The sequence below is a fragment of the Symphalangus syndactylus genome, chromosome 14 (genome assembly GCF_028878055.3).
Source record: "Symphalangus syndactylus isolate Jambi chromosome 14, NHGRI_mSymSyn1-v2.1_pri, whole genome shotgun sequence".
In the NCBI taxonomy this organism is placed as follows: domain Eukaryota; kingdom Metazoa; phylum Chordata; class Mammalia; order Primates; family Hylobatidae; genus Symphalangus; species Symphalangus syndactylus.
This window is the reverse complement of record NC_072436.2, coordinates 15,229,842-15,257,607: the sequence shown is the minus strand read 5'-3', so window position 1 is coordinate 15,257,607 and position 27,766 is coordinate 15,229,842. Positions and strand designations below refer to the sequence as shown.

The 27,766-nt window shown below is 56.6% G+C and overlaps 3 protein-coding genes across 52 annotated transcripts in view; 2 read left to right on the top strand and 1 right to left on the bottom strand.

Annotated features, from left to right (window-relative positions):
- Nucleotides 1-248: 248 nt before the first annotated feature.
- LOC129461950 (NADH dehydrogenase [ubiquinone] 1 alpha subcomplex assembly factor 8) lies at nucleotides 249-2,209 on the bottom strand. Of its 2 annotated transcripts, XM_055241461.2 has the most exons (3): nucleotides 2,067-2,209; nucleotides 1,836-1,946; nucleotides 249-543 (listed from the first exon to the last, which is right to left on the bottom strand). In XM_055241461.2, the coding sequence occupies exons 1-3, from the start codon at nucleotides 2,148-2,150 to the stop codon at nucleotides 514-516; spliced, it is 225 nt and encodes a 74-aa protein (XP_055097436.1). In that variant the 5' UTR covers nucleotides 2,151-2,209; the 3' UTR covers nucleotides 249-513. The 2 variants fall into 2 exon arrangements, with proteins under 2 accessions (XP_055097436.1, XP_063473449.1); XM_063617379.1 differs by having other exon boundaries at nucleotides 249-1,946.
- Nucleotides 2,210-2,435: 226 nt separating this feature from the next.
- Nucleotides 2,436-13,627, top strand: TEPSIN (TEPSIN adaptor related protein complex 4 accessory protein). Of its 2 annotated transcripts, XM_055241450.2 has the most exons (13): nucleotides 2,436-2,529; nucleotides 4,039-4,111; nucleotides 4,427-4,518; nucleotides 4,697-4,790; nucleotides 7,465-7,532; nucleotides 7,797-7,875; nucleotides 8,010-8,081; nucleotides 8,996-9,199; nucleotides 9,497-9,671; nucleotides 9,827-9,940; nucleotides 10,041-10,119; nucleotides 11,211-11,345; nucleotides 12,419-13,627. In XM_055241450.2, the coding sequence occupies exons 1-13, from the start codon at nucleotides 2,482-2,484 to the stop codon at nucleotides 12,965-12,967; spliced, it is 1,782 nt and encodes a 593-aa protein (XP_055097425.1). In that variant the 5' UTR covers nucleotides 2,436-2,481; the 3' UTR covers nucleotides 12,968-13,627. The 2 variants fall into 2 exon arrangements, with proteins under 2 accessions (XP_055097425.1, XP_055097426.1); XM_055241451.2 differs by lacking the exon at nucleotides 8,996-9,199.
- A 7,418-nt stretch (nucleotides 13,628-21,045) lies between these two features.
- CEP131 (centrosomal protein 131) overlaps nucleotides 21,046-27,766 on the top strand; it is a 34,258-nt gene continuing 27,537 nt past the window's right edge. For 45 of the 48 annotated variants that reach the window (XM_063617278.1, XM_063617287.1, XM_063617275.1 and 42 more), the window contains exons 1-2: nucleotides 21,116-21,261; nucleotides 23,947-24,140. In XM_063617278.1, the coding sequence (XP_063473348.1) occupies nucleotides 23,964-24,140 (177 nt within the window). In that variant the 5' untranslated portion in view covers nucleotides 21,116-21,261; nucleotides 23,947-23,963. Of the gene's footprint in view, nucleotides 21,262-23,946; nucleotides 24,141-24,188; nucleotides 24,702-25,985; nucleotides 26,677-27,766 lie in introns of those variants that run through there. The other 3 variants (XM_055241444.2, XM_063617301.1, XM_063617284.1) reach the window with 3 other exon arrangements.

Genomic DNA, 27,766 nt, shown 5'->3' with positions numbered 1-27,766 from the left:
CCCATGGAGTGTCCCCTCGTGGTGCTGACGTCCTTGTCTTTGGTGTGTGCTGTATACCCACAGCAAGGTCTGCAGGCTTCACCAGATTCACATTAAATACCTTAGTGAGAATGTTTTAAAACGGGGATCTTGAGGCAGGGTGTCCCCAAGTCCCAGCCCTGCCAGTTTTGGGGGAAAGGCTCTGGGCCCCATTCCACCTCGGAGAGGCCAAGACCCACCTTGCAGTCTGCACACAGTAAGCCCCAGTCTGCAGGATTTGACGGAGTCTTTATCGTGGCTTCCGTTACATCTTATTCTAACTCAGGTTTACAGACACAATGCTGGAAAACCAATTCCTGCTCTACCCACGCCTCAACTTGTTAGGAAGAAACAGGATCTAACACCAAGGAACGTTACATCTTCGCCATTCCCACTTCCTTTCTGCCCTCGGCATTCAATGTGTGCCACCAGGGCCCATCAGGACTAGGGCTCTGCACCCACGGCAGCAGACAGGTGTGAAGCTCAGAGTCCCTCCTAACAGCCTCCCTCCAGCGTCTTCTTGGCCTGCAAGATAAAGTGTTTTGTCTGAATGGCTTGCTTCCAAGTTAGATATGCCTCAAAAGAAAGCTACCACACCAAATGCTGTGTTCTACCAAATACCTTACAGAGAACTTGGGTGCTGGCATGTGGTGGGGGCTGGACTGGTCAGAGCCTGGGGCCCCATGGGCAGGTTCTCTGGGTCACTTGTCCACGGGACAAGGGCCTCATGACACCATCACAGAACTCACTGCTGCCCCCTCCTCTGAGCCCCCACCAGATGCCACATTTGGTCTCAAGCTCTCATAAAGGGAAAGCAGGAGCCCCCCAACCTTTTTTTTTTTTTTTTTTGAGATGCAGTCTCACTTTGTCACCCAGGCTGGAGTACAGTGGCATGATCTCGGCTCACTGCAACCTCCACCTCCCAGGTTCAAGTGATCTTCCCACCTCAGCCTCCCAAGTAACTGGGACTACACCACCATGCCTGGCTAATCTTTCTTTCTTTTTTTTTTTATAGAGACGGGGTCTCCGTATGTTGCCCAGGCTGGTCTCAAACTTCTAGGCCTAAGCAATCCGCCTGCCTCAGCCTCTCAAAGTGGTAGGATTACAGGCACGCATCACGATACCCGGCAAAAAGTGCAACTTCTGATGAGTCACCCACCCCTGGATCCAAGGCTGCTGGAGCTGGGTAGGGATGAAGGCCGTGGAGCTCTTGTTCAAATACCCTTTCTCTGGTCCAAATCTCCGGATTAACAGCTCCCAGTAAACAGAGTCAGCACTGGCATCACGGCCTACCCAGATACACTGAGGTGGTACCCGGTGAGGCTGACACTTAGGGAACTAGCCTCAGAATGACTTAAAGCCCTATCGTGCGAGTTGTGAGGGTGGCTGGGGGTGCCCGGCAGGACACGTGCTGAAGGAATCCACCACTGCAGCTGCACAGGGGGCTGCAAGTGCCGGGGAGGTGAAGACCCGGAAGGATGCTGGGCACTTTCCCGGAGTCCTGTGTTTGGTCGATCTTGGCATGACACCCTTCGGCGGCAGTGCTAACATGAAAGCTTACGCGTTTTACAAGGCTCTTTTTTGCACACATCTCCCATCCTTTCTGAGGCTGGTGCCAGTCCCGCTTTACAAATATGCAGGGACAAGCCCGGGACGGCCGACGTTTCGCGGGCTCGTCGGTGGCTCGGTGGTTTTGTCAGCCGGCGTCTAAAGCACGCGGCAGGCGCTCAAACCTTGAACCAACGGGAAAACAAAGGAAAGCCGGGGCCCGCTGGCTCTTGGAGGGGAAGGGCTGGGAGGGGCCCGCGCCCACCTACCGCGGCGGCAAAGCAGCTCCTTAGGGCCTCGAACTCCCGCGCGCAGAGGTCCTTACTCAGGCGGCCGCCCGGGGCCGTGGAGGCCTGCACGCACCTGCCGTACGCCGCGGCCTGCGGAAAGAACGGGCGTGGGTCGTGGGGTCCCCTGACCCCGTCACCGCCCTCCCTCCCAGTCACCTCCCCGCGCGGCTCCTCCTGCCCCGCAGCATTGGCCCGCCCGCGGCTCCTCACCTCGGCCCCGCAGGCGGCCAGCCGCTCGGGGAAGGCGCGGAGGCGGCTTCGCACGCGGCCCCACACCGCTCCATTAGCCGACATGAGCGGCTATTCCCAGCTCCCCTGGAGGCCGCCATCTTAGGTCCGTCCTCTTCCGGTGTCAAACAGCTTGATAGGTCGGCGCTTCCGCCCATAACCTTTCCTGAGCTTCTTAATTGGTCAGGCTTCGTCTGAACTTGAGCCCCTGCAATTGGCTCTTGTCCTAGTCTGTCTGTGCCCTGAGACTTCGGATTGGCCTAGGCTCAAATTGTTTACGAAGCCAACCTCAGGGCCCGCCCCACCATGAGGGATTGGCCGGCGGACCCAGACCCGCGCAGTGATTGGAGGGCCCGGGCCTGGCGGAAGCGGGGCAGACCGGGAGGGGACCTGGATCATGGCTGCCGCGCCGCCGCTACGGGACCGCCTGAGCTTTCTACACCGGGTGAGTGAGGGCGGTCCGCCCAGGCCCCGGTCCCACGGCTCCTCTCGAGCGCCGCATTCCCCGGACTCGCCCCGGGCCGGAGCCGTTGACCTTGCGTCTCCGTGCCGGGTAGCTGCTCCTGGCCCCTTCGCCAGCGCCGACGCCCCTGAGCTGCCCGCCCGCCGCGCCGTCCCGGGGCCTTTCAAGCCGGACCCGCTGAGCGCAAGGGCGATGGGCACAGCCAGACCCTGGGGGAACGAACAGGCCTCGGCCAGCATTCAGTGGCCTCCGACAGGAGGGAAGGAGCGGCGGACCCGGTGGACGTGGAGCCGCTGTGTCCGTGCTGCTGGCGCCCAGGTGGGCTGGCAGCCCGCCGTCCTCCCTGACAGTGGCATTTCAGAGGACTCCGGTCCTGGAGAGGCACCCCTGGGTTGCAGAGAACACAGACATCTGGAAGGGACAGAGAAGGACGCACCATTGTAAGCCCCTCTTAGTAAACCCTCTGAGAAGTAGAGGCCGGGGCGAGTTCCCAGGTGTCGTCCTGAGCAAACTGCCCTCTTTTGTCGGCCCTGAGCTTTCCTAGGCTGGACCTCAGAGGGGGCTGGGTGGTCCCAGGGCGCGACCTTGGGCTGCCAGAAGCCACGCTAGGGTTGGTCAAGGCTCTCAGTGCAAGATTTGGACAGAGTCGTTCTGTGCTGCGTTCTGCAGTTGTCAGCTGTCACCTGCAAACCTCACTAGCTCCCCTTAGGGCTTGGTGGGCAAATAGTGTCAGTGACGTGTGTCCACAGCCTCGGGAAACACTTCAGGTCCACGTTTTCGTATGTTGTCACTAGATTTCGGCCCTTCCGACTGAAAGGCTTCGGCACCTCACGCGGTCGGTCCCATGCTTGTCCTCTTAAATACTCTTGAACTCTATTCTGTCCTGATACTGAATAATGCAACAATGGGTGGTTCCAGTTTTCATCCCTATAAACCGTACATCTTTGTGCCAGTAAGTAAGCATGAAACAAATAAGTACGTCTGTGCTAAGCGAACGTAAAACACACATCAGTCGGTTCTTGGGGAGCGATGGAGCCAGTCAGGCTGAGCGGCTGTCACTCTGCCAATCCGGGCTCTGGGGAGGTGGAACCATCCATAGTCCCCTGCCTGGAAAAGGGGCTTGCCTGGGCCTTGTTTGGCTTTGCTAGTCAGTAGGTAGGTACAGGAGAGGTACCTTCAAATAGCCTTACGTGCTGGTAAGTGCAGGGAGGCTGGGGGCTGTGTCCCTTCTTAACCCAAGTGGCGCAGCTCCTCCGTGGAGAACCACCATTGATTTGCCTCTTCTCCGAGGGTGTTCATCCCTGAGTGTTGAGAGAGGACCCTGCTGCAGCCTCCCTGTGGCCAGTAGCACAGTTCTCATCCCTTCCCAGTCCTCTCTCCGGCCATGTCAACAGTGAGAGGTGGGTCGTTTCCATCCCCTTTGGGGGGCTGCGGATTCACCCCTGTGGGAAACGGCACCTCATCACGGCGTGGGCTCTTGTTCCCTTTCAGCTCCCAATTCTCCTGAAGGGGACGTCAGATGATGATGTCCCGTGTCCGGGCTACCTGTTTGAAGAGATTGCTAGTATCCTTCCTTGACGTCCCCGTGTAGTGGAAAGAGCGGATGGCAGGGTCCCAGAGTGGTGCGAAGGGTTCCTGGGGATTCTGCTGTCCCTAGGGAGATCCATGGCTCCTTTATCATTGTAACCAGGCGTGGGTGGGGTCTGAAGGCTGCAGTACTGATGACACAGGAGAGCCTAGAAGCCCCGGCGCTCCTGATGGCAGAGCCTACAGTAGGCGCCTCCAGGGAGCGTGAACTGAGAGGCCCCATGGCCCGGTCTCCCTGCGGCCTGGCACAGCCTGCATCATCTTGCCCTTCCCTAACCCGAGCTTGCCACAGAAATCTCCCACGAGTCTCCGGGCAGCAGCCAGTGCCTGCTGGAGTATCTCCTGAGCCGCCTGCACAGCAGCTCCGGCCACGGGAAGCTCAAGGTGAGCCCCTGGGTGGTCAAGGGTCAGGCCCGAGGCCCGGCCCACGGTGGTGAGGCTGGAGGAGCAGACGAGTGGCCCAGCGTGGCAGGCAGCTCTGTGCCCTTGGGGTGCCCCCGGGCCCTGCCCTGGGTGTCCTGTGTCCGGCCTGCCCAGCACTGCTGACCGCCCCACTCCCCAGGTGCTGAAGATCCTGCTCTATCTGTGCAGCCACGGCTCCTCCTCCTTCCTGCTCATCCTCAAACGCAACTCTGCCTTCATCCAGGAAGCTGCAGGTACAGGGGCCGCACACGTGCTCAGGAAGAGCCAGGGCTTTGGACAAGGGGGAAATGGGGGAGGGTGGCGAATCCTCCGGGCTTGAGAAGGAGGACTTCAGCCAGAGCCCTGACCTGGGCCAGGTCCTGATCAAAGCCCCGCCTTGCTGATCCTGGCCCCTCCCTGGCCTCTCCACCTGCTGCCCACCCTCACCCCAGCTGGCCGGCTCGGCCTCCCCCGACGTGCCCTGCCCCCTCTGTCCACTGGGTCCTCTGTGCCTCCCGTGTGTCCCTGGGCCTTCGGCTGCATCTGTCCCTGCGCTTGCTGCCAGTTGTTCTCTGTGTGCCCCATGGGTCTTCCCCCTCCATCTCAGCGCCCACACATAGCAGACTCAGTGCCCGTTCACACGTCCTTCCCAGGCCGTGGGTTCCCGTTCTGGGGCTGCTCCTCAGAGCCCAAGACAGAGGGAGGCCATGGGAGGGCAGGGCTGGGAGGCAGGAGAGGCAGGGCCCCGGCCAGTTGGTCTGTCCAGGCAGAAGGTGGGTCTGGGGGAGCCGTCCCCACAGGCTTGGGGGCAGTCCCATGTGCCTCTGCCTAATGAGGACTTGTGGGGGCTTGGCCTGAGATCTTCCATGGGGTGGAGGGAGGCCTGGCTCCAGGTGGTCACTGGGTGCCCCATGTCTGGACCCCCCATGTCTGGACCCCACCCCAGCCCCTGAGAGGGGAATTCTGGGGAGGGAGGCTGAGTCTCTCTCGTGCCACTGCTTGCTTGTGGAGACCTCAGCGTGTTCCATCCACCGGGCTCAACCCAAAACCGGTGTTGAAACCAGTGTCGTCCCACTTTATGGCAAGTGGGCGTGCAGCTCTAGATGTGCCGCAGGGGCCGGTGCCCTGGGCCACCATAGACAGTTGTGACACATGACTTAGGCGGTAGATGCCCCTGAGGGCACGGCAGTGCAGGGGTGCTCTCGCCATCCTAACAGAGCTCCTCACAGCTTTGGGGCCAAGGCAGTGCCAGCCATTTATGCTCACCATTCAGCGGGTCAGAGGGCCCCGGGCTCCCGGGCCACTCCCGTGGCTGTGGTTGGTGCATGTATGTCGTGGCCTCAGTGGTCTCGGGGACACGCCCTGGGGTGGGGGCTGCAGCAGGTGGGGGATGGGGCACAGCGGACCCCGAGGATGGGGTAGGCTCTTCTTCAGACCCTGGGTTCTTGTAGGCACCAGAGTCTCTCCTGTGCAGAGGCAGCTGTGGATGATGGCTGTCGCCTGCCGTGCCTGCGCACTGGCCCTGGGTGACACGCAGGTTGTGGGAGGTGTCAGGACAGGCCCTGTGAGGAAAGTGGGTGCCAGATGCCGCACATGAGAGACGGGGCGCCCTGCTCCAGTCGGTGGGTGTGCAGTGAGGATGGCCCGCCGCACGCGCGCAGAGCGTCAGAAAGAGGAAAGAAAACGCGGCTGGCGGTTAAAGACAGATTTTCTTTAGTTAAAACCTGAGAGGTGCCCCCAGGCCGATTGCAGTCAGGAGCACTTTATCTTACAGACTAAGAGTATATATTGGTTTTAGGGTGAGGGGGCTTATCAGAAGCTCGGAATGTTTCTGTGTGTGGAGAAGTTTCTGGCGGGGTTGGAAGGAGGGGAGGTTATCTTGGGGCAGACATCTTTCCAGCCTGGAGGTGGGTTTTCTCGAAGCTGGCGTCTTCCCGGCTGGAGGGGGGTTATCTCGGGGCTAGCATGTCTCTGGTTGGGGAGGAGCTTGGATTGTTTCTAGTTGGAGATGTTATTTGGGGTTTATGGTCGTGCTGACCTTAGCCATTAGGCTGATGCCCTATGGATTTAGGCCGTTTTTGGTTAAGCTGAACTTTAGAACGAGGGGCTTGTCCAAGACGGTGATGCTCCTGCTGTGTCACAGAGCAGGGGCGGCGTGGGTGGCAGGCGGGTGCCCTGGGCTCCTGCAGGGAAGATGGCAGCCGCAGGGTGTCGGTTCATCCTGCCACTGCCTCAGCTTGTGGCCGCCAACCCTGGGCCCAGGAACAGCCAGGAGCATCGTCTCTGAATCATGGGACCAGCCTGCCAGGGTGGAGATAGACGGCCAAGGGGCGCGAGTCGATTCGTCTGTGACAGAGGCTCTTGGGGGCCCTCAGAGGCACAGCTCTCAGCGCGAGCCCTGAAAGGATGCCACGGCCCCAGGTGCAGGCTCGGGGGGCCCTGGGGCCGGAAGATTTAAGGAAAAATGCCTCAGTTCCTCGTGACAGGAACTCTCAGAGCAGGGGAGCCCCAGGCGGCTGAGACTGGGGTTGGGTGGGGCCAGGTGGAGCTTTCAGGCTGTGATAAGAACGCTGGTCTCTCCCTCCAGGCCCCGGAAGCCTCTGCGGGTTCCCTGGTGCACCTGGGGCAGGGAGAGTGGGCTTCGGGGAGGCCTCACCCTATCGGGCACCAGGGGTTGCCGACCCTGGGGGAGACGAGGTGGTTGCTGTGGAGAGTCTCGCCTCTGTGGGGCATGGGTGAGGGGGAGCTGAGGGTCTGCGCAGGTGTGGCCTCTGCAGGGTCCTGGAGGAGGGCATCCCATTGGCTGTGACAGAAGGGCCCTGGTGGCAGGAACTTGCCACCCTGGAGTGGGCCCAGTGCACCGTGCTCCACAGGGAGCAGCGGTGCCAGGCTCAGCCCTGCCCCCCACTTGCCTTTTCTGTTCCGCAGCTTTTGCGGGGCCTCCAGATCCTCTGCACGGGAATAGCTTGTACCAGAAGGTTCGGGCAGCCGCGCAGGTGAGCCCAGGAGCAGTGTCGCTCTGCGGGGTGCCCCTCCTCCTGTAGAGGGGCAGGACTGGGGCCAGGATGTCAGCTGGGGGGTTTGCAGTTCTCCCGCTCGGGACCCCTGCCTCTGCTCCTTGCTGGTGGACCCAGAGCCTGTGTCCAGCTGAGTGGCTCAGGAGAAGTGTCTGGGGGACAGAACGGAGCTGATATGGGTGGCAGGGTGAGTACAGCGGGCCCCGGTGTGAGGACGCTGAGGGCCTCCGCCTCCCCGTGTAGGACTTGGGGAGCACCCTGTTCTCGGACACCGTGTTGCCACTGGCTCCCTCCCAGCCTCTGGGGACCCCGCCTGCCACAGGTAGGTGACTGAGGGGACCCTGTCCAGTTCTGGCACCTGGTTTCTGCCTTCCTGAGTGTCCTGGGCGTCTGTGCCACCCGTGGGCAGGGCCGAGGGTGGGGGCCAGCTTGCCGCTGACGGAGGACCCTCTGCAGGCATGGGCTCCCAGGCCAGACCACACAGCACCCTCCAGGGTTTCGGCTACAGCAAGGAACACGGCTGCACGGGTGAGTGGGGAGGGCCTGCATGGGCCCCGGCATCTCAGGGTGTGGGGATGAGGAGGGCGGTGGGTGCTGGACCATGCCGCCCCATCTGGTAGCTGCTGTCCCCCGTCCCCTCCCCTACATGGCCTCAGCCCTTCCTGGAGCTGTCCCCACTGTCTCGCTCTGGCTGCCGACGTGGGGGTGGGGCAGGTGTGGCCAGGGCTGCTTTATGGACAGGCGACAGAAACCAGGCCGAGCAAGAAGTCAGGGCTGGGCCCTGTGGCAGGGGTGAGTCCTGCTCCGAGAGGCGCCGAGGGCTGTGCCCCTGGCTGTGGTGCAGGTGACTCAGGTAGCCCCATGTGGAGCTGTTGTGAGGTGGGGCAGTACCAGTGGACAACCACTCATCAGTGCCAGGAGAGCCATGGGTGGCACCACTGCCTGCGGCTGGGACCCAGCCCCCGGCCCAGCTGTGCCCTGCTGCCGGGCCCTGGGCGGTGTCTAGCCGCTCACCGTTAGGCTGTGTCACACTGTCCTGCGCACAGCCAGGGGCTCCTGCCGACACCTTGGTGTCGGGGCACCTTCTACAGGGAGCTCACATGGGAAAGGCCGGCCCCTCCCCGAGCCCTGGACACACCCTCCCTGAGCCAAGGCCAAGCCCAAGCCCCTTAGGACATCTTCACCCCCAGAGGACAGAGGGACGGAGGCATAACTCTGCAGTGAGCTGGGGTGTCCAGGCCCACTGGGAGTGGGAATGCCAAAGTGGAGTCCACTGGGAGCTTCCAGAGGGCCTGGGGCCCACCAGGAGGCCTCCCTACCTGCAGCGTGTACCCCGACCTCCCCAAGCTTGAGCAGGGAGCTGATGCGGGCACCCTGCTCTCAGAGAACTCGGGTGGGGGCCGCACTGGGCGGCCGTCCCATCTCCCTCTCCTCGGGTGCAGGCTCGGCAGGCGAAGCCTTCCTCTCCACCATCCAGAAGGCCGCAGAGGTGGTGGCCAGCGCCATGCGCCCCGGGCCCGAGAGTCCCAGTACCCAGAGGCTCCTGCCGTGGGGTGACACCTACCAGCCTGCCATGATGCCTTCAGCCAGCCATGATCCCCCAACCCTGGGGAACCTACTCCCCGGGGCCATTCCAGGTCCCCGAGGTATCGAGGCGAGGGCTCCTCCCCATGGGGTCTGGGTCACTCCTTCCTGTCACCGCTGGGGCTTTGCAGCCATGGAGGCAAATCCCAGGGCCTCCCACACAGCAGGAGGGGGTGGGACCCGAGGCGGAAGCAGATGCCCCTGGGGGCTGGTGTTTGCTGAAGCTGGAGCCGAGGTGGCCGCCCATCCTCTCAGCTCAGGACTCAGCCCCCGAGGCCTCCTGGTCCAGGACCCTGGGAGGTGGGCATGGGGCTGGCCGGAAGTCCCAGGGATCTCACCGGCCGTTCTGTTTCCTCCAGCTGTGAGGCATCAGCCTGGGCAGGCTGGAGGGGGCTGGGACGAGCTGGACAGCAGCCCCAGCTCTCAGAATTCCTCCCAGAACAGCGACCTGAGCAGGGTCTCAGACTCGGGCAGTCATTCCGGCAGCGACAGCCATTCAGGGGCCAGCCGGGAGCCGGGTGACCTGGCAGATAGGTGAGCGGGAGCTGCCGGATATGCGGGAGAGGCCTCGGAGCCACCACACTGTCCCCCTCCCAGCGCAGCTCTTGCTCTCCAGGTTCTCCCCCATGCCAGGCGGGAGTGGGAGCACGGCCTCCACTCACCCTTGACCTGGCCATTCCCCCTGGCAGGGTCGAGGTGGTAGCCCTGAGTGACTGTCAGCAAGAGTTGAGCTTGGTGAGGACTGTGACTCGGGGACCACGCGCCTTCCTGAGCCGTGAGGAGGCACAGCACTTCATCAAAGCGTGAGTGCGCTGGACCCGCCCGGCTCTGCCCCAGCCCCAACCCTGGGCGAGGGAGGAGGGGACGGGCCGCACCCACCATCCAGATGTCCTCTTTGTGCAGGTGTGGACTGCTCAACTGTGAGGCCGTGCTGCAGCTGCTGACCTGCCACCTGCATGGGACCAGTGAATGCACGCAGCTGGTGAGCTGCACATGCGGGCAGGAGGGCGTGACTGTGTGCATGTGCCTGTGTGTGGACATTCCTGTGTGTGCGTGTGTGTGCACGTGTGCCTGTGTGCCTGTGTGTGCACACCTGTGTGTGAACATTCCTCTGTGTGGTTGTGCATGCACACGTGCCTCTGTGTGTGCGTTTGTGTGTGTGGGTGTGTATGCCTGTGCATGTATGCCCATGTGTGTACACACTTATGCATGTGTGTGGTGTGCACACACTGTGTGTGTACATGACTGCATGTGTGTGGTTGTGTATGTATGTGCCTGTGTGTGTGTGCATGCACATGAAAGTGTGGACACGTGTGTGCATGTGTCAGGGGGCGTGTGGAGGAATGAAGCTAAGGCAATCGGGGCAGCAGGTCATGTGCTTCTCGCTGGGGTCTGTCCAGGAGCTGGGGAGGACATGGCTCTGGTGTCTGGGAGCTGGGGTGTAAGGTGATGAGGACAGGGCTCTGGTGTCCGGGAGCTGGGGTGTAAGGCAATGAGGACAGGGCTCTGGTGTCCGGGAGCTGGGGTGTAAGGCACTGAGGACAGGGCTCTGGTGTCCGGGAGCTGGGGTGTAAGGCGATGAGGACAGGGCTCTGGTGTCCGGGAGCTGGGGTGTAAGGCGGTGAGGACAGGGCTCTGGTGTCCGGGAGCTGGGGTGTAAAGCGGTGAGGACAGGGCTCTGGTGTCCGGGAGCTGGGGTGTAAGGCGGTGAGGACAGGGCTCTGGTGTCTGGGAGCTGGAGTGTAAGGCGGTGAGGACGGGGTTCTGGTGTCCGGGAGCTGGAGTGTAAGGCAGTGAGGACGGGGTTCTGGTCTCTGGGAGCTGGGATGTAAGGCGATGAGGACAGGGCTCTGGTGTCCGGGAGCTGGGGTGTAAGGCAGTGAGGACAGGGCTCTGGTGTCCTGGAGTTGGGGTGTAAGGTGGTGAGGACAGGGCTCTGGTGGAGCTGTCCCTGGGGCCTCCTGGCACTCCGGTCATTGATGAGGAAGAAGAGGGAGAGAGATGGCCAGATAGGCCTCCCTGGCGTGGACCTGCTGCCCCATGGGTGCTGATGTCCCCTCCCTTCACCCGCAGAGGGCGCTGTGTGCCATCGCCTCCCTGGGGAGCTCCGACCTCCTTCCCCAGGAGCACATCCTCCTCCGCACCCGGCCGTGGCTGCAGGAGCTCAGCATGGGCAGCCCAGGACCTGTGACCAACAAGGCCACCAAGGTGGGCAGCTGCAGAGGCCACATGCACACCGGGGTCCAAGGGTACAGCAGGAGATACACTGCAGTCCACGGCCACCCCGTCCCTGCCCAGCGCTTGGTCAGCCCTTCCCGGACCCCCCTCTCAAGTCCCTGTCCCGCTGGCAGAGCGAGCAGCAGCAGGTCAGGGTCCTCACCTCCCCACTGCCTTCCTGCCTTCTACCCCAACTCTGCAGCACTCACAGTACACTGGCCTCTACCTGTTCCTGGAAGCTCCCAAATTCCTCTGCCTTAATGTTCCTGCCCTTATGTCTTGGCTCACACTTACCTCTTCCAGGAAGCCCTCCCTGACTGCACATGCAGTTTGCCACCCATGACACAGCTCATGCTCAGCTCCCAAGCTCTGGAGGGCAGAAATGGTTCTGCCATTTCTTCTCTGTGCACGTGAACACTCTGAACTGCCTGGAGGCCACTGGAATCACACTGGGAGGCCTCTCCCAGCTGCCAGGCCCTGGCACCTTCCCTCTGCCTGTGGGCACCCCCAGCTTCTTTCTTCCTGTTTTCTCCCTGGCTGCTGGAAACACAGGTCCTCAGTCACCCATCCCCAAGTCATCCTTATCTGTCATTGGCCATATGCTAGCTCACCTTTCAGTCAGAGCGACGAGTGAGCCTGGGGTTTGCACCACCGCAGGCGAAACCTCATAGTGGGGTTTCTAAAATGGGCATGCTGGAAGAACCCTGCGTCCAACAGTTGGAAATGCCCAGATGTGCCAGGCCACATGTTCACTCCCTCCAGCAGTGCCTGGCGGGTTATGACGGGGAGCGTGGCCATTTGTATAGTCGTGAGTGAAGGAACAAGATTCGAGGTGTGTATGTGACACCTGCCCCGTGTCGCCAGCACCAGCCCAGCAGCTGCTCTCGATGGGATGACAACTGGGTGCACTGCCCCAGCCCCCTCCCAGCAGCTGGTGTCCTGCCCAGAGGTGGCCCTGCCCTCTGGGTGGAGGGACTGAGGAGGTCCTAGGGAGAGGCGGGCCCTGGTCCCCACAATTCCCAGGGCTGCATAGGAACCTCCCTGGTTCCTCCTTCCTCTTTCAGATTCTGAGGCACTTTGAGGCCTCCTGTGGGCAGCTGCCCCCTGCCCGGGACACCTCAGCCGAGCCTGGCCCCACAGCCGCCCTCCCAGGCCCATCTGACCTGCTGACCGACGCTGTGCCTCTCGCTGGGAGCCAGGTCTTGCTCCAGCCTCTGAGTTCAACCACAGTCTCACCCCGGAGCCCTGCTCCCTCATCTGAGATGCCGTCCAGCCCTGTGCCCACCCCACCCCCAGATGCCTCCCCCATTCCAGCCCCCGGAGACCCCAGCGAGGCTGAGGCCAGACTGGCAGAAAGCAGGGGGTGGGGACCTGAACGGGCCCCAGGGGGCACGGACAGCCCAAAGAGAGGCCCCAGCAGCTGTATGTGGAGCCGCGACTCCTTGTTTGCTGGCATGCAGCTGGTGGCCTGTCCCCGCCTGGTGGGGGCCGGGGCTGCTGCAGGAGAGTCCTTCCCTGATGCTCCCCGCACCCCCGGAACATCGTCCCAGAGGACAGCAGCCAAAGAGCCTCCTGGCTCAGAGCCGTCAGCTTTCGCGTTCCTGAACGCCTGACCCGATGGCCTGGCCCTGGAGTCTTCAGCTTCAGCTGCTGCCTGGGGCGGTCTGTGCTTCCTGAGCAGCCTCAACCGTAGCTGCTACAGTCTCCAGGCAACTTGACTTGAGAGGAGGACCCCAGGGCTACCTCAGTTTCCCCCATCTCCTCTGCCAGAGGCTCTGGCTATTTGGACTTGAATCCCTACAAGGGATAGGCAGGTGGCAGGGCTTCAGAAATGTTGATCTCAGGGCTCCCCAGGGGCAGCCCCTGCCTGTCTTGCCCTCAGACATGAGGTTTCTTGTGTGACTGCGGAAGCGACTGCCAGGTTCTTTATTTCATTTTGATCTCAGCTCCCTCCTTCCCCAGGAGGTCATGAGCAGCAAAAAGCCACCGCCTCCCCTTCCCATCTGGGTGGGCTAGGTGCTGAGGCTGGGTTTGGTGCACGTGGGTTGATGGGTTGAGGGTGTCTTGTCCGGGCTGCCTTGTGCTGTCTGGCCTGAGGCCATTTCAAGTTTCAGATCCCCACGTGATCCTTCCCTGGCTCTCACCTGCTCCTTTATGCTGTAATTGCTTCCTACACACAAAGCCTCTCATTGGAGCCTCTGGTCCATCTCAGAAGAACCTTCCGAGAGTGCTGGGGTTTATGCTGTCTGAATAAACACTACTGTTTACATGAAGCTGGGCTGTTTATTTTTCTTTTGTGTATGTGCATTTTAATAGAAATACCATCAATAAGGGGCACACGCAGAGGACTGCTTTCCTCAAAGGAGGGACAGGCGTTATTCCTAAAACATTTGGTAGGACTCCCCAGTGGCACTGTCCTTGCAGTTAACCTTCTTAATGGCAAGGTTTTAAACTATGAAATTCACTTTCTTAAATAAATAATAGACTATTTGGGTTATCGATTTCTAATTTCAGCAGTTTGTGTCTTCAGGGCATTGGTCCATTTTATATCAGTTGCTGAATTTGTGATTCCGTTTTTTGTAGTATTCCTTTATTTTTTTTTTTATTTTTTATTTTTTTTTTTGAGACGGAGTCTCGCTCTGTCGCCCAGGCTGGAGTGCAGTGGCGCAATCTCGGCTCACTGCAAGCTCCGCCTCCCGGGTTCACGCCATTCTCCTGCCTCAGCCTCTCCGAGTAGCTGGGACTACAGGCGCCTGCCACCACGCCCGGCTAATTTTTTTTTTTGTATTTTTAGTAGAGATGGGGTTTCACCGTGGTCTCGATCTCCTGACCTCATGATCCGCCCGCCTCGGCCTCCCAAAGTGCTGGGATTACAAGTGTGAGCCACCGCACCCGGCCAGTATTCCTTTATTCTTCCATTGATACCTGTGGGCCTGTAGTCACACTATCACACTCTTCCTCTCATGCCTGTGGGCCTGTAGTCACAGTATCACACTCTTCCTCTCATGCCTGTGGGCCTGTAGTCACACTATCACACTCTTCCTCATGCCTGTGGGCCTGTAGTCACACTATCACACTCTTCCTCTCATGCCTGTGGGCCTGTAGTCACACTATCACACTCTTCATTCATGCCTGTGGGGCTGTAGTCACAGTATCACACTCTTCCTCTCATGCTTGTGGGCCTGTAGTCACACTATCACACTCTTCATTCATGCCTATGGGGCTGTAGTCACACTATCACACTCTTCCTCTCATGCCTAACATGGGTCACTTTTTTTCCCTTTTTCTTGGTCAGGGAGTTTATTAATGTTACTAGTTTCTTCAAAGAACAAACTTTTGGTTTTTTTCTACTTCACTAATTTCTATTTTTCAGTTTCCTAGTTCACTAATTTCTGTTCTTTATTATTTCCTTTCCTCTGCTTTGGGCTTATTTTTATTTTTTCAGTTTCTTTCTTTTTTTTTGAGACAGAGTCTCACTCTGTCGCCCAGGCTGGAGTGCAGTGGTGCAATCTGGGCTCACTATAAGCTCCGTCTCCCAGGTTCAAGTGATTCCCCTGCCTCAGCCTCCCGAGTAGCTGGGATCACAGGCTCCCGCCACCACACCTGGCTAATTTTTTGTATTTTAGTAGAGATGGGGTTTCACCGTATTAGCCAGAATGGTCTCGATCTCCTGACCTCGTGATCCACCCTCCTTGGCCTCCCAAAGCGCTGGGATTACAGGCGTGAGCCACAGTGCCCAGCCTGTTTTCATTTCCTTAAGGTGGAAGCTTAGATTATTTATCGTGACCTTTATTTTCTAATGTGAGCATTGTAATGCATCATGACCTTTATTTTCTAATGTGAGCCTTGTAATGCTATAACCATTCCTGTGAACACTGCTTTGGCTGCATCCTATGAATTTTGGTACGTTTAAATTTTTATTCAGCTCAAAATATTTTCAAATTTATCTTGAGACTTCCTTTTTGTCTAATGGGTTATTTTAAAGCATATTATGTTATGATTTAATTCTGACGTAGTCAGAGAACATATTTTGTATGATTTCTGTTATATTGTTTAAAGATTTCAAGCCTAGGCAACACAGCAAGACTCCGTTTCTACAAAAAAAAAAAAAAAAATTTAAATTAGCCAGGCATGGTCCCAGCTACCCAGGTGGCTGAGGCGGGAGGATTGCTTGAACTGCAGAGGTCAAGGCTGCAGTGAGCCATGATTGTGCCACTGCACTCTAACTCTGTCACCTAGTGCAGTGGTGCAATCACAGCTCACTACAGTCTCAACCTCCTGAGTTCAAGCAGTCCTAAGCAATCCTCACGCCTCAGTCACCACACATGGCCTTTTTATTTTTTATTTTTTGGTAGAGACGGGGCTCTTGCTATGTTGCCCACGCTGGTCTCCAACTCCTGGCCTCATGCAATTCTCCCACCTCAGTCTCCCGGAGTATTAGGATGACAGGCATGAGCTGCTGTGCCTGGCCTCACACGTTTGTTAAGGATTTCAAACTTTCGTTAAAGTTTCTTTTATGGCCAAGAATATAGTTTATCTTGGTGGATGTTCCGTGTACACTTGATCTAGAAAACTAGAGATCAATCTCCTTCCGGAATATTGATGCAAAATTCCCAAGAAAACAACAAAATGAATCCAATAATATACAAAAAGTGTAATACATCACTATAAGTGGAATATATCCCAGGAATGCAAGGCTGTTTCAACCTATGAAAATAAGTGTAATTCAATCCGTCATATTAACAGTAAAGAAAAATCACACGATCATTTTATGCAGAAAAAACAAGAAACAAAATAAATTCAACATTCACTCATGACCCAAAAACCCTCCCAAATTTGACAAACTAGAAATGTAAGAGATCTTTTGGGTGGCAAGGGGTTTCTGCAAAAACCCCCTCAGCTGACATCATACTTAATGCTGAAGGACTGAATGCTTTTCCCCTACGATTGGAAAGAAGGCCATGGTGTGCACGCTAACCATTTCTGTTCAGCATTATACTGAAGCCCTGGGCAGTCTGATAAAGCAAGAAAAAACTAGAAAGCCAGACACATTAGAAAGGAAGAAATAAAACATACTATTCACAGAAAACAGGATTGTAGAAAATCCCGTGAAATGTTCCAAAAACTTCCTAAGACTAAGAAGTGAGTTTAGCAAAGACACAGGCTCCAGGATAAATATACTAACATCAGTTACACTTTCGTAATAGCAATAAACAATTGGAAATTAAAGCATAAAAAACTACCATCTGTAATGGCACTCCAAAAATGAAATGATTAGGTATAAATTAGAAAGATATATGTAGGATGTGTATGCTGAAAACTTCAAAATACTGATGAAAGAAATCAATGAAGATCTAAATAAGTGGAGAGATATACCATGTTGATAAATTATGGTGTCAATTCTTCCCAGATTACAGGTCTACAGATTTAATGTAATCCCCATCAAAATCACAGCTGGATTTTTTTTAAGATAGTGACAAGCTGAAACTAAAATTTATAGGAAAAGTCAAAAGAATTTGAATAGCCAAGGTAATTTGGAAAAAGAAGAACAAAGGACTCAAAACCTGATTTCAGGATTGACTCTAGGCCAGCTGCAGTGGCTCATGCCTGTAATCCCAGCACTTTGGGAGGTGAAGGTGGGAGAATTGCTTGAGCCTAGGAATTTGAGACTAGCCTGGGCAACATGTGAGACCCCCATCTCTGCAACAACAACAACAACAACAACAACAACAACAACAACAAAAAAGCACTAATCAAGAAAGTGTGGAAGGCCGGGTGCGGTGGCTCACGCCTGTAATCCCAGCACTTTGGGAGGCCGAGGCGGGCAGATCATGAGGTGAGGAGATCGAGACCATCCTGGCTAATGTGGTGAAACCCCGTCTCTATTGAAAATACAAAAAATTAGCCAGGCATGGTGACAGGCGCCTGTAATCCCAGCTACTCGGGAGGCTGAGGCAGAAGAATGGCGTGAACCCGGGAGGCGGAGCTCGCAGTGAGCCGAGATCGCGCCACTGCACTCCAACCTGGGCGAAAGAGCGAGACTCCATCTCAAAAAAAAAAAAAAAAAAAAAAAAAAGTGTGGTATTGGTGAAAAGGTAGAAACATAGATCAATGGACTAGTATAGAGTTCAGAATAGACCATATGGGCAATTGCCCTGTTACAAACATGTAAAGGTTATTTTTAAAAATTTTTTGCATATAGAGGCTCAATGAAGAAAGGGCAGCCTTTCAACAGATGGTACTGGAACAACTGGGCCTCCATATGCAAAAAAAAAAAAAAAAAAAAGAACCTTGGCCCATACCTCACACCTTACACTGAAAATTTAAACTGAATCATAGAACTAAATATGAAAGCTAAAACTATTAAACTTCTAGAGGAAAGCAGAGGAGAAAATGTTTTGTCTCTGGATTCGGCAATGTCATCATATATAAGATATAAAAAAGCACAAATAATAAAAGAAAAAATTGGACTTTATTAAAGTTAAATACTTCTCTTTGGGCTGAGTGCGGTGGCTCACGCCTGTAAGCCCAGCACTTTGGGAGGCTGAGGTGGGTGGATCACGAGGTCAGGAGATCGAGACCATCTTGGCTAACCCGGTGAAACCCCGTCTCTACTAAAAATACAAAAAATTAGCCGGGCATGGTAGCGGGCGCCGGTAGTTCCAGCTACTCGGGAGGCTGAGGCAGGAGAATGGAGTGAACCCGGGAGGCGGAGCTTGCAGTGAGCCGTGATCGCGCCATTACACTCCAGCCTGGGGGACAGAGCGAGACTCTGTCTCAAAAAAAAAAAAAAAAAAAAAAAAAAAGAGTTCAAGACCAGCCTGGCCAACATGGCAAAACCCTGTCTCTACTAAAAATACAAAAATTAGTCGAGTGTGGTGGTGCAAGCCTGTAGTCCCTGCTACTTCAGAGGCTGAGGCAGGAGAGTTGATTGAACCCAGGAGGCAGAGGTTGCAGTGAGCCAAGATCGTGCCACTGCACTCCAGCCTGGACAACAGAGGGTGACTCCATCTCAAAAACAAAACAAAATAAAACAAACTTCTCTTTGAATGACACAGTTAAGAAAATGGAAAGAGAAGCCACAGACTGGAGGAATATATTTGCAAATCACACATCTCATGAAAGACATATAAAGACCATTTAAAGAACACTGAAAACTAAAAATAAACCACCCCAAATTTCAAAGACGGCAAATGATTTGAACAGATACTTCACTAAAGAAGATCTATGAATACCCGACACAGAAGCACATGAACAGATAGATTCTCAACATCGTCAGTCTTCAGGGAAATGCAATTTATAATATATGGGATCCCATTACACACCTATTAATATGACTTAAAAAAATAAAACCAGGCCAGGCGCAGTGGCTTATGTCTGTAATCCCAGCACTCTGGGAGGCCGAGGCGGGTGGATCATGAGGTCAGGAGATTGAGACCATCCTGGCTCACATAGTGAAACCCCGTCTCTACTAAAAATAGCTGGGTGTGGTGGTGGGCGCCTGTAATCCCAGCTACTCAGGAGGCTGAGGCAGGAGAATGGCATGAACCTGGGAGGCGGAGCTTGCAGTGAGCCAAGATCGCGCCACTGTGCTCCAGCCTGGGCGAAAATGCGAGACTCTGTCTCAAAAAATAATAATAATAAGATAAAAAATAACTAAATAAGTAAACAAAACTAAACCTTGACAGTACCAAGAGCTGAGGAGGATGGGGAGCAACTGCAACACCTGTGGTGCTGGTGGGAGTGTAGAGCTGTACAACTTCTTTGGAAAATAGCTTAGTAGGCCGGTGTGGTGGCCCATGCCTGTAATCCCAGCACTTTGGGAGGCCAAGGTGGGTGGATCACCTGAAGTCAGCAGTTCAAGACCAGCCTGGCCAATATGACGAAACCCTGTCTCTACTAAAAATACAAAAATGAGCCTGGCATGGTGGCGTGTGCCTGTAATCCCAGCTACTCGGGAGGCTGAGGCAGGAGAATCGCTTGAGCCCAGGAAGTGGAGGTTGCAGTGAGCCAAGATCATGCCATTGCACTCCAGCCTGGGCAACAGAGCGAGACTCCATCTTGAAAAAAAAAAAAAAAGAAAAAAAGAAAAAGAAAATAGCTTGGCAGTTTCCTTTTTTTTTTCCTTTTTTTTTTTTTTTTTGATAGGAGTCTTGCTCTGTCGCTCAGGCTGGAGTGCAGTGGTGATCTCTGCTCACTGCACTCTCCACCTCCCGGGTTCAAGCGATTCTCCTGACTCAGCCTCTTGAGTAGCTGGGATTACAGGCGGACGCCACCAGGCACGGGTAATTTTTTTGTATTTTTACTAGAGACGGAGTTTTGCCATGTTGGCCAGGCTGGTCTCGAAATGCTGACCTCAGGTGATCCGCCCACCTTGGCGTCCCAAAGTTCTAAAATTACAGGCGTGACCCACCGCGCCCGGCCGGCAGTTTCTTATAAACAATCCTATGATCCAGCAACCCCACTCCTGGGTGTTTACACAAGAGAAATGAAAAGTTGTGTCCACACAGAAGCCGGTGAGTGAATGTTTATGGCAGCGTCATTCATAATTGCCAAGCACCAGGAACAATCTCTGCGTCCTTCATTTGATGAATAAAATAAGCAAATGTGGTTCACACCGGTTACAGGATACCACTCAGCAATAAACAGTAACCAGCATGAATCTCAAAATGCGAAGTGGTAGAAGCCAGACCCACAGGCTACGCGCTGCGCCACATCCCTTTTGTATGACATTCTGGACAAGGCCACCTCTAGGGATGGAGAACAGAGAGCACTGAGCAGCTGCCACCAGCAGTCAGCAGGTGCGGGATCCGGAGGGAGAATGTTCTGTAACTAAGTTACACAACTCCACTGCACACCAAAAAATGTGGATTTTACTGTATATAAACCAAACTTTTTATTTCACAGAGCACTGGACTTTTTAAAAAGCGGGGGCAGGGGAGACCAGTGTGCTGTGACTTTTAGGGGAAGGATGGCTTCCCTGGAGAGGACCTGGGCGGGATCCCCAGGGCTCCCGGAGAGAGGGGGAGTCACAGAGCGGCTACGCACGGGCGCAGCATTAAAACTTTGGAGAAGGGAAAAAAATAACAATAAAGCAGAGCGAAGGGAAGGTCAGGGAGGTTAGCAAGGCGCCCACACGCCCTCGCAGTCGTACTGAGTAACGAGGGGAGGCGCGCACGCGGGTAGGCACAGAGCGGCCTAGGACAGCGGGGGAGCCCGGGGCCGCCGGAGTGCGGCGGCCTGGGGTTGTCGGGGAGCCTAGACGAGGCCCGGTGCTCCTCTCGCCCTCCCTAGTGTCTCCTCCCAAGGCCCTGAGTGCCCCGCCCACACCTGCCTTGCCCCGCCTACATTTGCCTCGCCCCGCCCACATCTGCCTCGCCCCACTCGCCCATCACACCCCCACCTCGCGCCCCCCCACAACCGTTGGGGCCCCGCCCCCGCCCGGCCAGCTCCTCCCACCGCCCTCGGCTCCCCGCCCACTATATGACTCGCCCCTTTCCAGCCGCGTCCAATCGGCCGCTCTCTGCAGTCGCGTCCCTCAGCCATCCGCCGCTCCTCCCACGCTTGAACTTCCCGAAGGACAGCCGAGCGGCCCAATGAACTCCCGGGACGGCCTTAGCGGGAGCGTGAAGGGCCAATCCGGAGTCGGCGCGCGCAGGAAAGGCGGGCCGGCGTGACGGGCTGGGGAGGTGGTGCCAGGCTGGTTGTTAGCTGCCGTCGCCGCTCACCCCGGCCGTCCGGCCGCTTCATTGTCACCGGGCCTCGGGGTAGTGTTGGGGGTGGCGGGGCGCCAGGTCGCCGACCCGAGGTTTGGGCGCGACTGGTTCCGCATCCCCTCCCCGCCGGCCGAATCTGCAGGCCCCCGCGCGCCAGGCAGGCTTCGCGGCTGCGCCCCCGGCCCGCGCAGGTGAGGGGGGCCCGGGCAAGGGAGGGGGTTGCAGGGCGCGCGGAGGTTGGAGGGGTCCGGAGCCCGCGCAGGTGGGAGATCCTGGTCCAGTGATGAAGTGATGGGGATCCGGGGCACGCACAGGTGAGGGGGGGATCCGGTGCCTGCGCAATTGAAGGAGGGGTCCGGGGGAAGTGAGGGGGAACTAGGGTGCGCACAGGTGAGGGAGGTCCGGGGCCCGCGCAGGTGAGGACAGGCTCGTGCCTGAGGGTGTGGGTCCCCACCTCCATCCCCTCCACCCCCTCCACCTCCCTCCACTCCTCTCAGGTCCCCAGGACAACATGGAGTCCAGTCCCGGCATCTCTGGCCCGGCTACCTTAAGCCCTAGGGAAAATGGGAAGATGGGAGCTGCCCCAAAGACAAGTGGAGGGCTCTGCTCTGCGCGTGGACTCTGGCCTCTCTGTCCAGGGTCAGGGTCAGGGTCAGGGTCAGGGTCAAGGTCAGCCCACCCTGGGAACCAGGTCCTGGCGCTGGTCATCAGTCCCCGCCCCTTCAGGTCCTGGGAGGGACACAGTTTTATCCAAGATGTAGTGGCCTCCCAGGCCTCCCTTCTGGCCTGGAGGTTTCCATGGAGAGGCCGCGTTCGCCATCCCAGGGCCGCTTGCATGTGTGGCTGGGAGAGCAGAGTCCTGGGCTCCAACGGCTTGCATAGGTCTGGCCAGGGGTGGACAGTGCCCTGCAGGAGGAGGGTGTTAAGTTTCATCCGCACAACCGGAAGTGCGTAACTGAGGACTCGGACCTGGTCAGTGGCAGGGTCAGCCTCTAGGGAGTAGGGGTATCCATCTCTCCGTGGAAGGGACCTTGGGGGACCTGCTGTGGGGTGCTGGGCTGAAGGAAGCCCAGGGTGACCTTGGGCGATAGGTTGGGTGCCTGCTGGCCCACTGGAGGCCACCGTGGCAGGGAGGTAATTCTCAACGTTGGTCCCTGGCGCCAGCTTCTCCCATTCATCTACTGGTTCAGCTGAGTGCCTTTCCCTGCAGGTGCTGGGGTTGCAGAGGAGCCACACAATTCATAAACCAACTGTGTACAGTCACAGGAAGGGAGTCAGAGCCGGATGGGGAGTGAAGAGTGATGGGTGCTCAGGGAAGGCCTCTGAGTGCAGGGAGGGAGTGTCCTGAGACCTAGAGGCAGGGGACTGGCCGGGGCCAAGCTGGCTGAGTTTGAGGAGCATCAGGGAGGCTGTGTTGGCTAAAGCCACAACAAAGGGGCACAGCAGGGGAGCTGGCGAGGTCACAGAGAGTACAGGGCCAGATCTTGCAGGAGTCGGATGTGTGAACTTTATTCTCTGTGCCTAGGAAGCTGTTGCATGGTTTTTGGCAGGGGCGTGTGCACGAGCTGAGACCCATTCAGGAAGATCAGCTGAGGCACCATATGGGGACGGGCTGGGAGCCGGCAGGGTTTGCTTTGAGAAGTTCCAAAGTAAGGAAGCCAGCATCCCCAAGCTTATCCCCTGGATCGTCAGAACCCCCGTCCCCTGCTGGAATAACATTACCCAGTGAGTGCTCGCCCAGTGCAGCCTTGAGGCCTTGAGACCAGCATCTTGTCTGGACCTCACAAAACCACTCCCACGTTTTTTTTTTTTTGAGATGGAGTCTCGCTGTGTTGCCCAGGCTGGAGTGCAGTGGCACGATCTTGGCTCACTGCAAACTCCGCCTACTGGGTTCAAGTAATTCCCCTGCTTCAGCCTCCTGAGTAGTTGGGATTACAGGCGTCCGCCACCACGCCCGGCTGATTTTTAAATTTTTTAGTAGAGGTGGGGTTTCACCGTGTTGCTTAGGCTGGCCTTGAACTCCTGAGCTCAGGCAATCCGCCTGCCTTGGCCTCCCAAAGTGCTGGAATTATAGGAGTGAGCCACTATGCCCGGTCAACATGCAACCCCTTTTTAAAATGTGTATTTTTACTTAAGGGCCGGGCATGGTGGCTCATGCCTGTAATCCCAGCACTTTGGGAGGCCGAGGCAGGCGAATCACTTGAGGTCAGGAGTTCGAGACCAGCCTGGCCAACATGGCAAAACCCCGTTTCTACTTCTACTAAAAATACAAAAATTAGCCAGGCATGGTGGCGGGCACCTGTAATCCCAGCTACTCAGGAGGCTGAAGCAGGAGAATCGCTTGAACCTGGGAGGCAGAAGTGGCAATGAGCCGAGATCGCGCCACTGCACTCCAGCCTGGGTGACAAGAACGAGACTCCGTTTCAAAAAAATAATAAAATAAAAAATAAATCAAATGTCCCTTTTACAGAAGAAGAGAGTGGGGCTCAGGCAGTGGCTTTCTTAGAATCACAGTGTGGGGTAGATGGCAGAACCTGGCTCACATCGACAATGGCCTGTGGCCCAGGCTCCCCCTGGGGTGCTGCTGGCTTATTCCCACCCACGGGCCTTGCCCTCGCTGCCCACCTGTCCATCATCCAGGGCCCTCCTGCCCTGCCATACACTGACATTGGGCTCAGAACAGCTCCCTCGTGTTCCTGTCGAGGAGCCTGCCACCAGTCAGAGGGGTGCATAGGTTGTGACAGGCCTTCCCAGGAAGTTTGGTGGCCAGTGGATCCAGGTGTCCTGGGCCAGCTGAGGCTGGGCTGGAGGTGGTGGGTGCAGGGGACTGTAGTTCCCCCATGGCATCTCATTGCAGCTCTTGCTTCCCCGCTCAGGGCCTGCCTCGTCCACCATGAAAGGCACCCGGGCCATCAGCAGCGTCCTGGAGCGCAGCCCAGCAGGTGTGGACCTGAGTCTGACAGGTCTCCCTCCGCCTGTGTCCCGGCGCCCTGGCAGCGCCGCCACCACCAAGCCCATCGTCCGCTCTGTCTCCGTGGTCACAGGCAGCGAGCAGAAGAGGAAGGCGCTGGTGAGTGCTGTGGCCTAGAGTCCGGGCCCCTGCCTCCTGAAGGGCTGTTGTTCAGTTGGCATCTGACCCCTGGGTCCAGCTCCACATGTGAACAAGTGCCTCACATCTGGACATGTTGGATCCTTGTGGCTGTTCCAGGGGGCAGGTAGGACTTGAGTCTTACAGGCGTGGGCACTGAATCACTAGAAGGTCAAGCCAGAACCTGGATTCTTTCAGCAACAGCCCCAGGCCTCCTGTGCCACCGCCCTTTGGATTTGTTTGAATCTTCAAGAAATGGGGTTGGCTGGGCTCGGTGGCTCATGCCTGCAATCCCAGCACTTTGGGAGGCCGAGGTGAGCGGATCATCTGAGGTCAGCAGTTCAAGACCAGCCTGACCAACATGGTGAAACTCCGTCTCTACTAAAGATACAAAAAAAAAAAAAAAAAATTAGCTGGGCATGGTGGTGCATGCCTGTAATCCTAGCTACTCAGGAGGCTGAGGCAGGAGATTTGCTGGAACCCCCGGAGGCAGAGGTTGCGGTGAGCTGAGATCCTGCCATTGCACTCCAGCCTGGCAACAGAGTGAGATGCCATCTCAAAAAAACAGAAAAAGAAATGGGGTTGACCTGTGGGGAGGGTGATGAGCTCCTGGTGGCCTTGGAGAAACCTAGATGGGTGTGTAGGTGTGTGGGCAGCAAGACAGCCATGGGTGCTTCGGGGTGAGAGCTGCCTTTCCTGCCCAGCTCTGGGAGTGGGGAGGGAGGAGGGTGAGCGGTTCCCAGATGGGGGCTGTGAGAGGCAGGCCGGGCCTGCTGCACCCTGGGTTGGTGTCTGCCAGGCACAGTCTTTGGGGCAAGGGAGGAATCAAGCCGCTCTGTGGGGGTTGGGGCAGAGCCTGACCAGAGTCTCGCCTGAGCTTCCAGAACAGCAAGGGCCTGGGGGCCTTGGCTTCGATGCGGCAGCAGGTCTGGGGCTCCCTGCCTGAGGTCCATGCCGGGCAACACAGCAGGGCAGAGAGAAGACTCGTGGGGTCTGGAGGGCAGTCAAGGCTTCTCACAGGAACCCCTGGCAGGTCCAGGCCAGGGTTCCACTGTGAATAAAAGGCTTGGACCGCCCCCTTCTCCTTGAAAAGGTTGTTCCTGTGTCTGCCCTAGAAGCACCTCTAGGTGGGCAGGGTGTGGCCCGCCAGACGCCTAGCCGAGTTCCAGGGTAAGGGCAGCTGGGCCAGTAGCAGACCCTTGGACCGAGCAGGTTCCCAAAGCCTGGGGCCGGCAGGGCGGGGACCCAGGATGTCCTGATGTGTCATTGTGGCCGGCAGGTTGTCTAAAGATTTGGTGTGTCTCTAGGCATTTACAGACATAAGCTGTAAAAATTAAAGTATGCTGCAGTGTTTTAGCAGAGGGGTAACCAACTTGGGCTAGAGCCGTCTCTGAGCCTTCTGCCTCTCCTGTCCGCAGCCCTGCTTCTGCGTCACTGACCCCCTCACCCACCTGCCTTGGCCCCTCCCACTGTTTCTAAAGCCCTAGGTTCATGGCACATGGGGCAGGGAAGACGCACTTGAAATCGCAGATCTGGGCTGGGCGAGGTGGCTCACGCCCGTGATCCCAGCACTTTGGGAGGCTGAGGTCAGGAGTTCAATACCAGCCTGGCCAACATAGTGAAACCCTGTCTCTACTGAAAATACAAAAATTAGCCGGGCGTGATGGCACGCACCCTTAATCTCAGCTACTCGGTAGGCTGAGACAGGAGAGTTGCTTGAACCCGGGAGGAGGAGGCTGCAGTGAGCTGAGATCATGCCACTGCACTCTAGCCTGGGTGAAAGAGCAAGACTCTGTCTCAAAAAAAGAAAGAAAGAGAGAGAGAGAGGGAGAGAAAGGGAGAGGGAGAAGAGGAGAAAGAAAGAAAGAGAGAAAAGAAAGAAATCGCAGCTCTGTTGAGAGAGAGGAGAGAAAGAAATAAAGAAGAAAAGAAAGAAAGGAAGGAAGGAAAGAAAGAAAAGAAAGAAAGAAGGAAAGAAATCGCAGCTCTGTTGTGTGGAGACTTGTAAAAGTTTCCGGGCTTTCTAGTAGATGGTCTTTCGGCGGCATGGACAGGCTCTATCCGCGGCCGACCTGGGCACCTAACCACACTGCCAGCCTTTCTGCTGGGAAATGTTCTGTTGCTGAATAGAGGTTCAAAGCCACAGCGAGCGCTAATCATATTGATCCCTCCTTTCCTCGGCCGGCACCATTGCCCACTCCTGCAGTGTTGAGTGGCGACTGTTAACGATCCCCTCGTTCATGGAATGTTCCAGCTGTTCACTTCAATTCTTTGAGCCCCTCGCTTGATCCGAGACGGCCCCACCCCTGCATGCCTGTGTGCCTTCTGTCGGGCACATGGTGGAAGCTCAGGAACTGCTGGTGGAAGAAGAACCCCCGCCAGTGTGTGACGTGGCCTCAGGGGTTTCTGTTGTGCCCGGTCCCCATCCTCTTGGCCACCTGCCCTGCTACCACTCAGTCTCATCGGGATTCCTGGAGAGCATTTGTTTTGGCCAGGCATGGCTACACACCTGTACAAGGTGGCACGCGATTCTCTTCCTCCTGGTGTTTGTGGGTGGGGTGGGGTGCTGTCCCCTGGCTCGGAGACCTTCTCAGTGGCCTGGGGTTTCCACTCTACCCCTTGTCTCTAAAGATCTTCCTGGGTCCACGTCCTGCTGTCCTGGGATTCCCCATCCAGGATGTAACTGCAGTTCCTGCTGGTCTTCTGGCTCAAGAGATGTCAGTGCCAGACTGTAGAGGGTCCCTCTTCCTTGCCCGAGCTGTGTGCCCACCTGATCCTCTAGCCCCCTAGATCATTATTCACTCTGGTTCCCTTCCCCATAAAGAAAAGAGGTCTTTAAATCCTGAGAGCACAAGCTCATTGGGGAACAGACATCACTGCGCATGTGTCACGGCCACGGGGGCCGCCTGCCCCTCCCTGGGCGATGTTGCCCCTTCCTTCTTGCAGGTGGAGTTTAGGGTTTTTAGTCCATGATTTGATTTACCATCTGAGCATGAGTGGTGCCTTTCCATTGTGGTGTCCGTCAGTGAGTGGAAGCCCCTTCACCCCTCCCCTGACATCCCTTATCTTCCTCTTGGAGGCTGTGAAACTGACTCCAGGAAAATCGAGACAAGATGAAGGGCACCCAGAATCCCACGGCCCTGATGCAATGACTGGTGCCATTTCTGGGGATGATTTCAAAATTCCTACTGTGTTTTTTGAATAGGCCATTCACACCCACCGTTTGGGAAAATGGGGCCCATTGAGCAGTGAGCCTGTCCTGCCCGACCTCGCGGGCCTCTCCTAGGCGGCCGCTGTTCCGTTTCTCCTGCACCCACACTTGCTCTGGGCACACAGACATCAGTGATGCTGGAGATGTGTTGGAACAAGTGCCATATCCGTCAGCTGCGTGGGGCTCCTGCATTCTCTTTTTTTTTTCTTTTTAAGACAGGGTCTTGCTCTGTCGCCCAGGCTGGAGTGCAGTGGAGCAACCACAGCTTACTGCAGCCTCCACCTCCTGGACACAAGTGATCCTCTTATCTCAGCGTCCTGAGTAGCATGGATTACAGGTGCTCACCACCCCTCCCAGCTAGATTTTATTTTTATTTTTATTTTTTTGAGACAGACTT

Coding starts and splice junctions, on each gene's coding strand:
- LOC129461950 (XM_063617379.1), bottom strand. CDS start 2,150: ATGTCGGCTAATGGAGCGGTGTGGGGCCGCGTGCGAAGCCGCCTCCGC. Junction 1,947..2,066: donor TGGCCGCCTGCGGGGCCGAG/GTGAGGAGCCGC, acceptor TTCTTTCCGCAG/GCCGCGGCGTACGGCAGGTG.
- TEPSIN (XM_055241450.2), top strand. CDS start 2,482: ATGGCTGCCGCGCCGCCGCTACGGGACCGCCTGAGCTTTCTACACCGG. Junction 9,200..9,496: donor GGCCATTCCAGGTCCCCGAG/GTATCGAGGCGA, acceptor TGTTTCCTCCAG/CTGTGAGGCATCAGCCTGGG. Junction 11,346..12,418: donor TGACCAACAAGGCCACCAAG/GTGGGCAGCTGC, acceptor TTCCTCTTTCAG/ATTCTGAGGCACTTTGAGGC.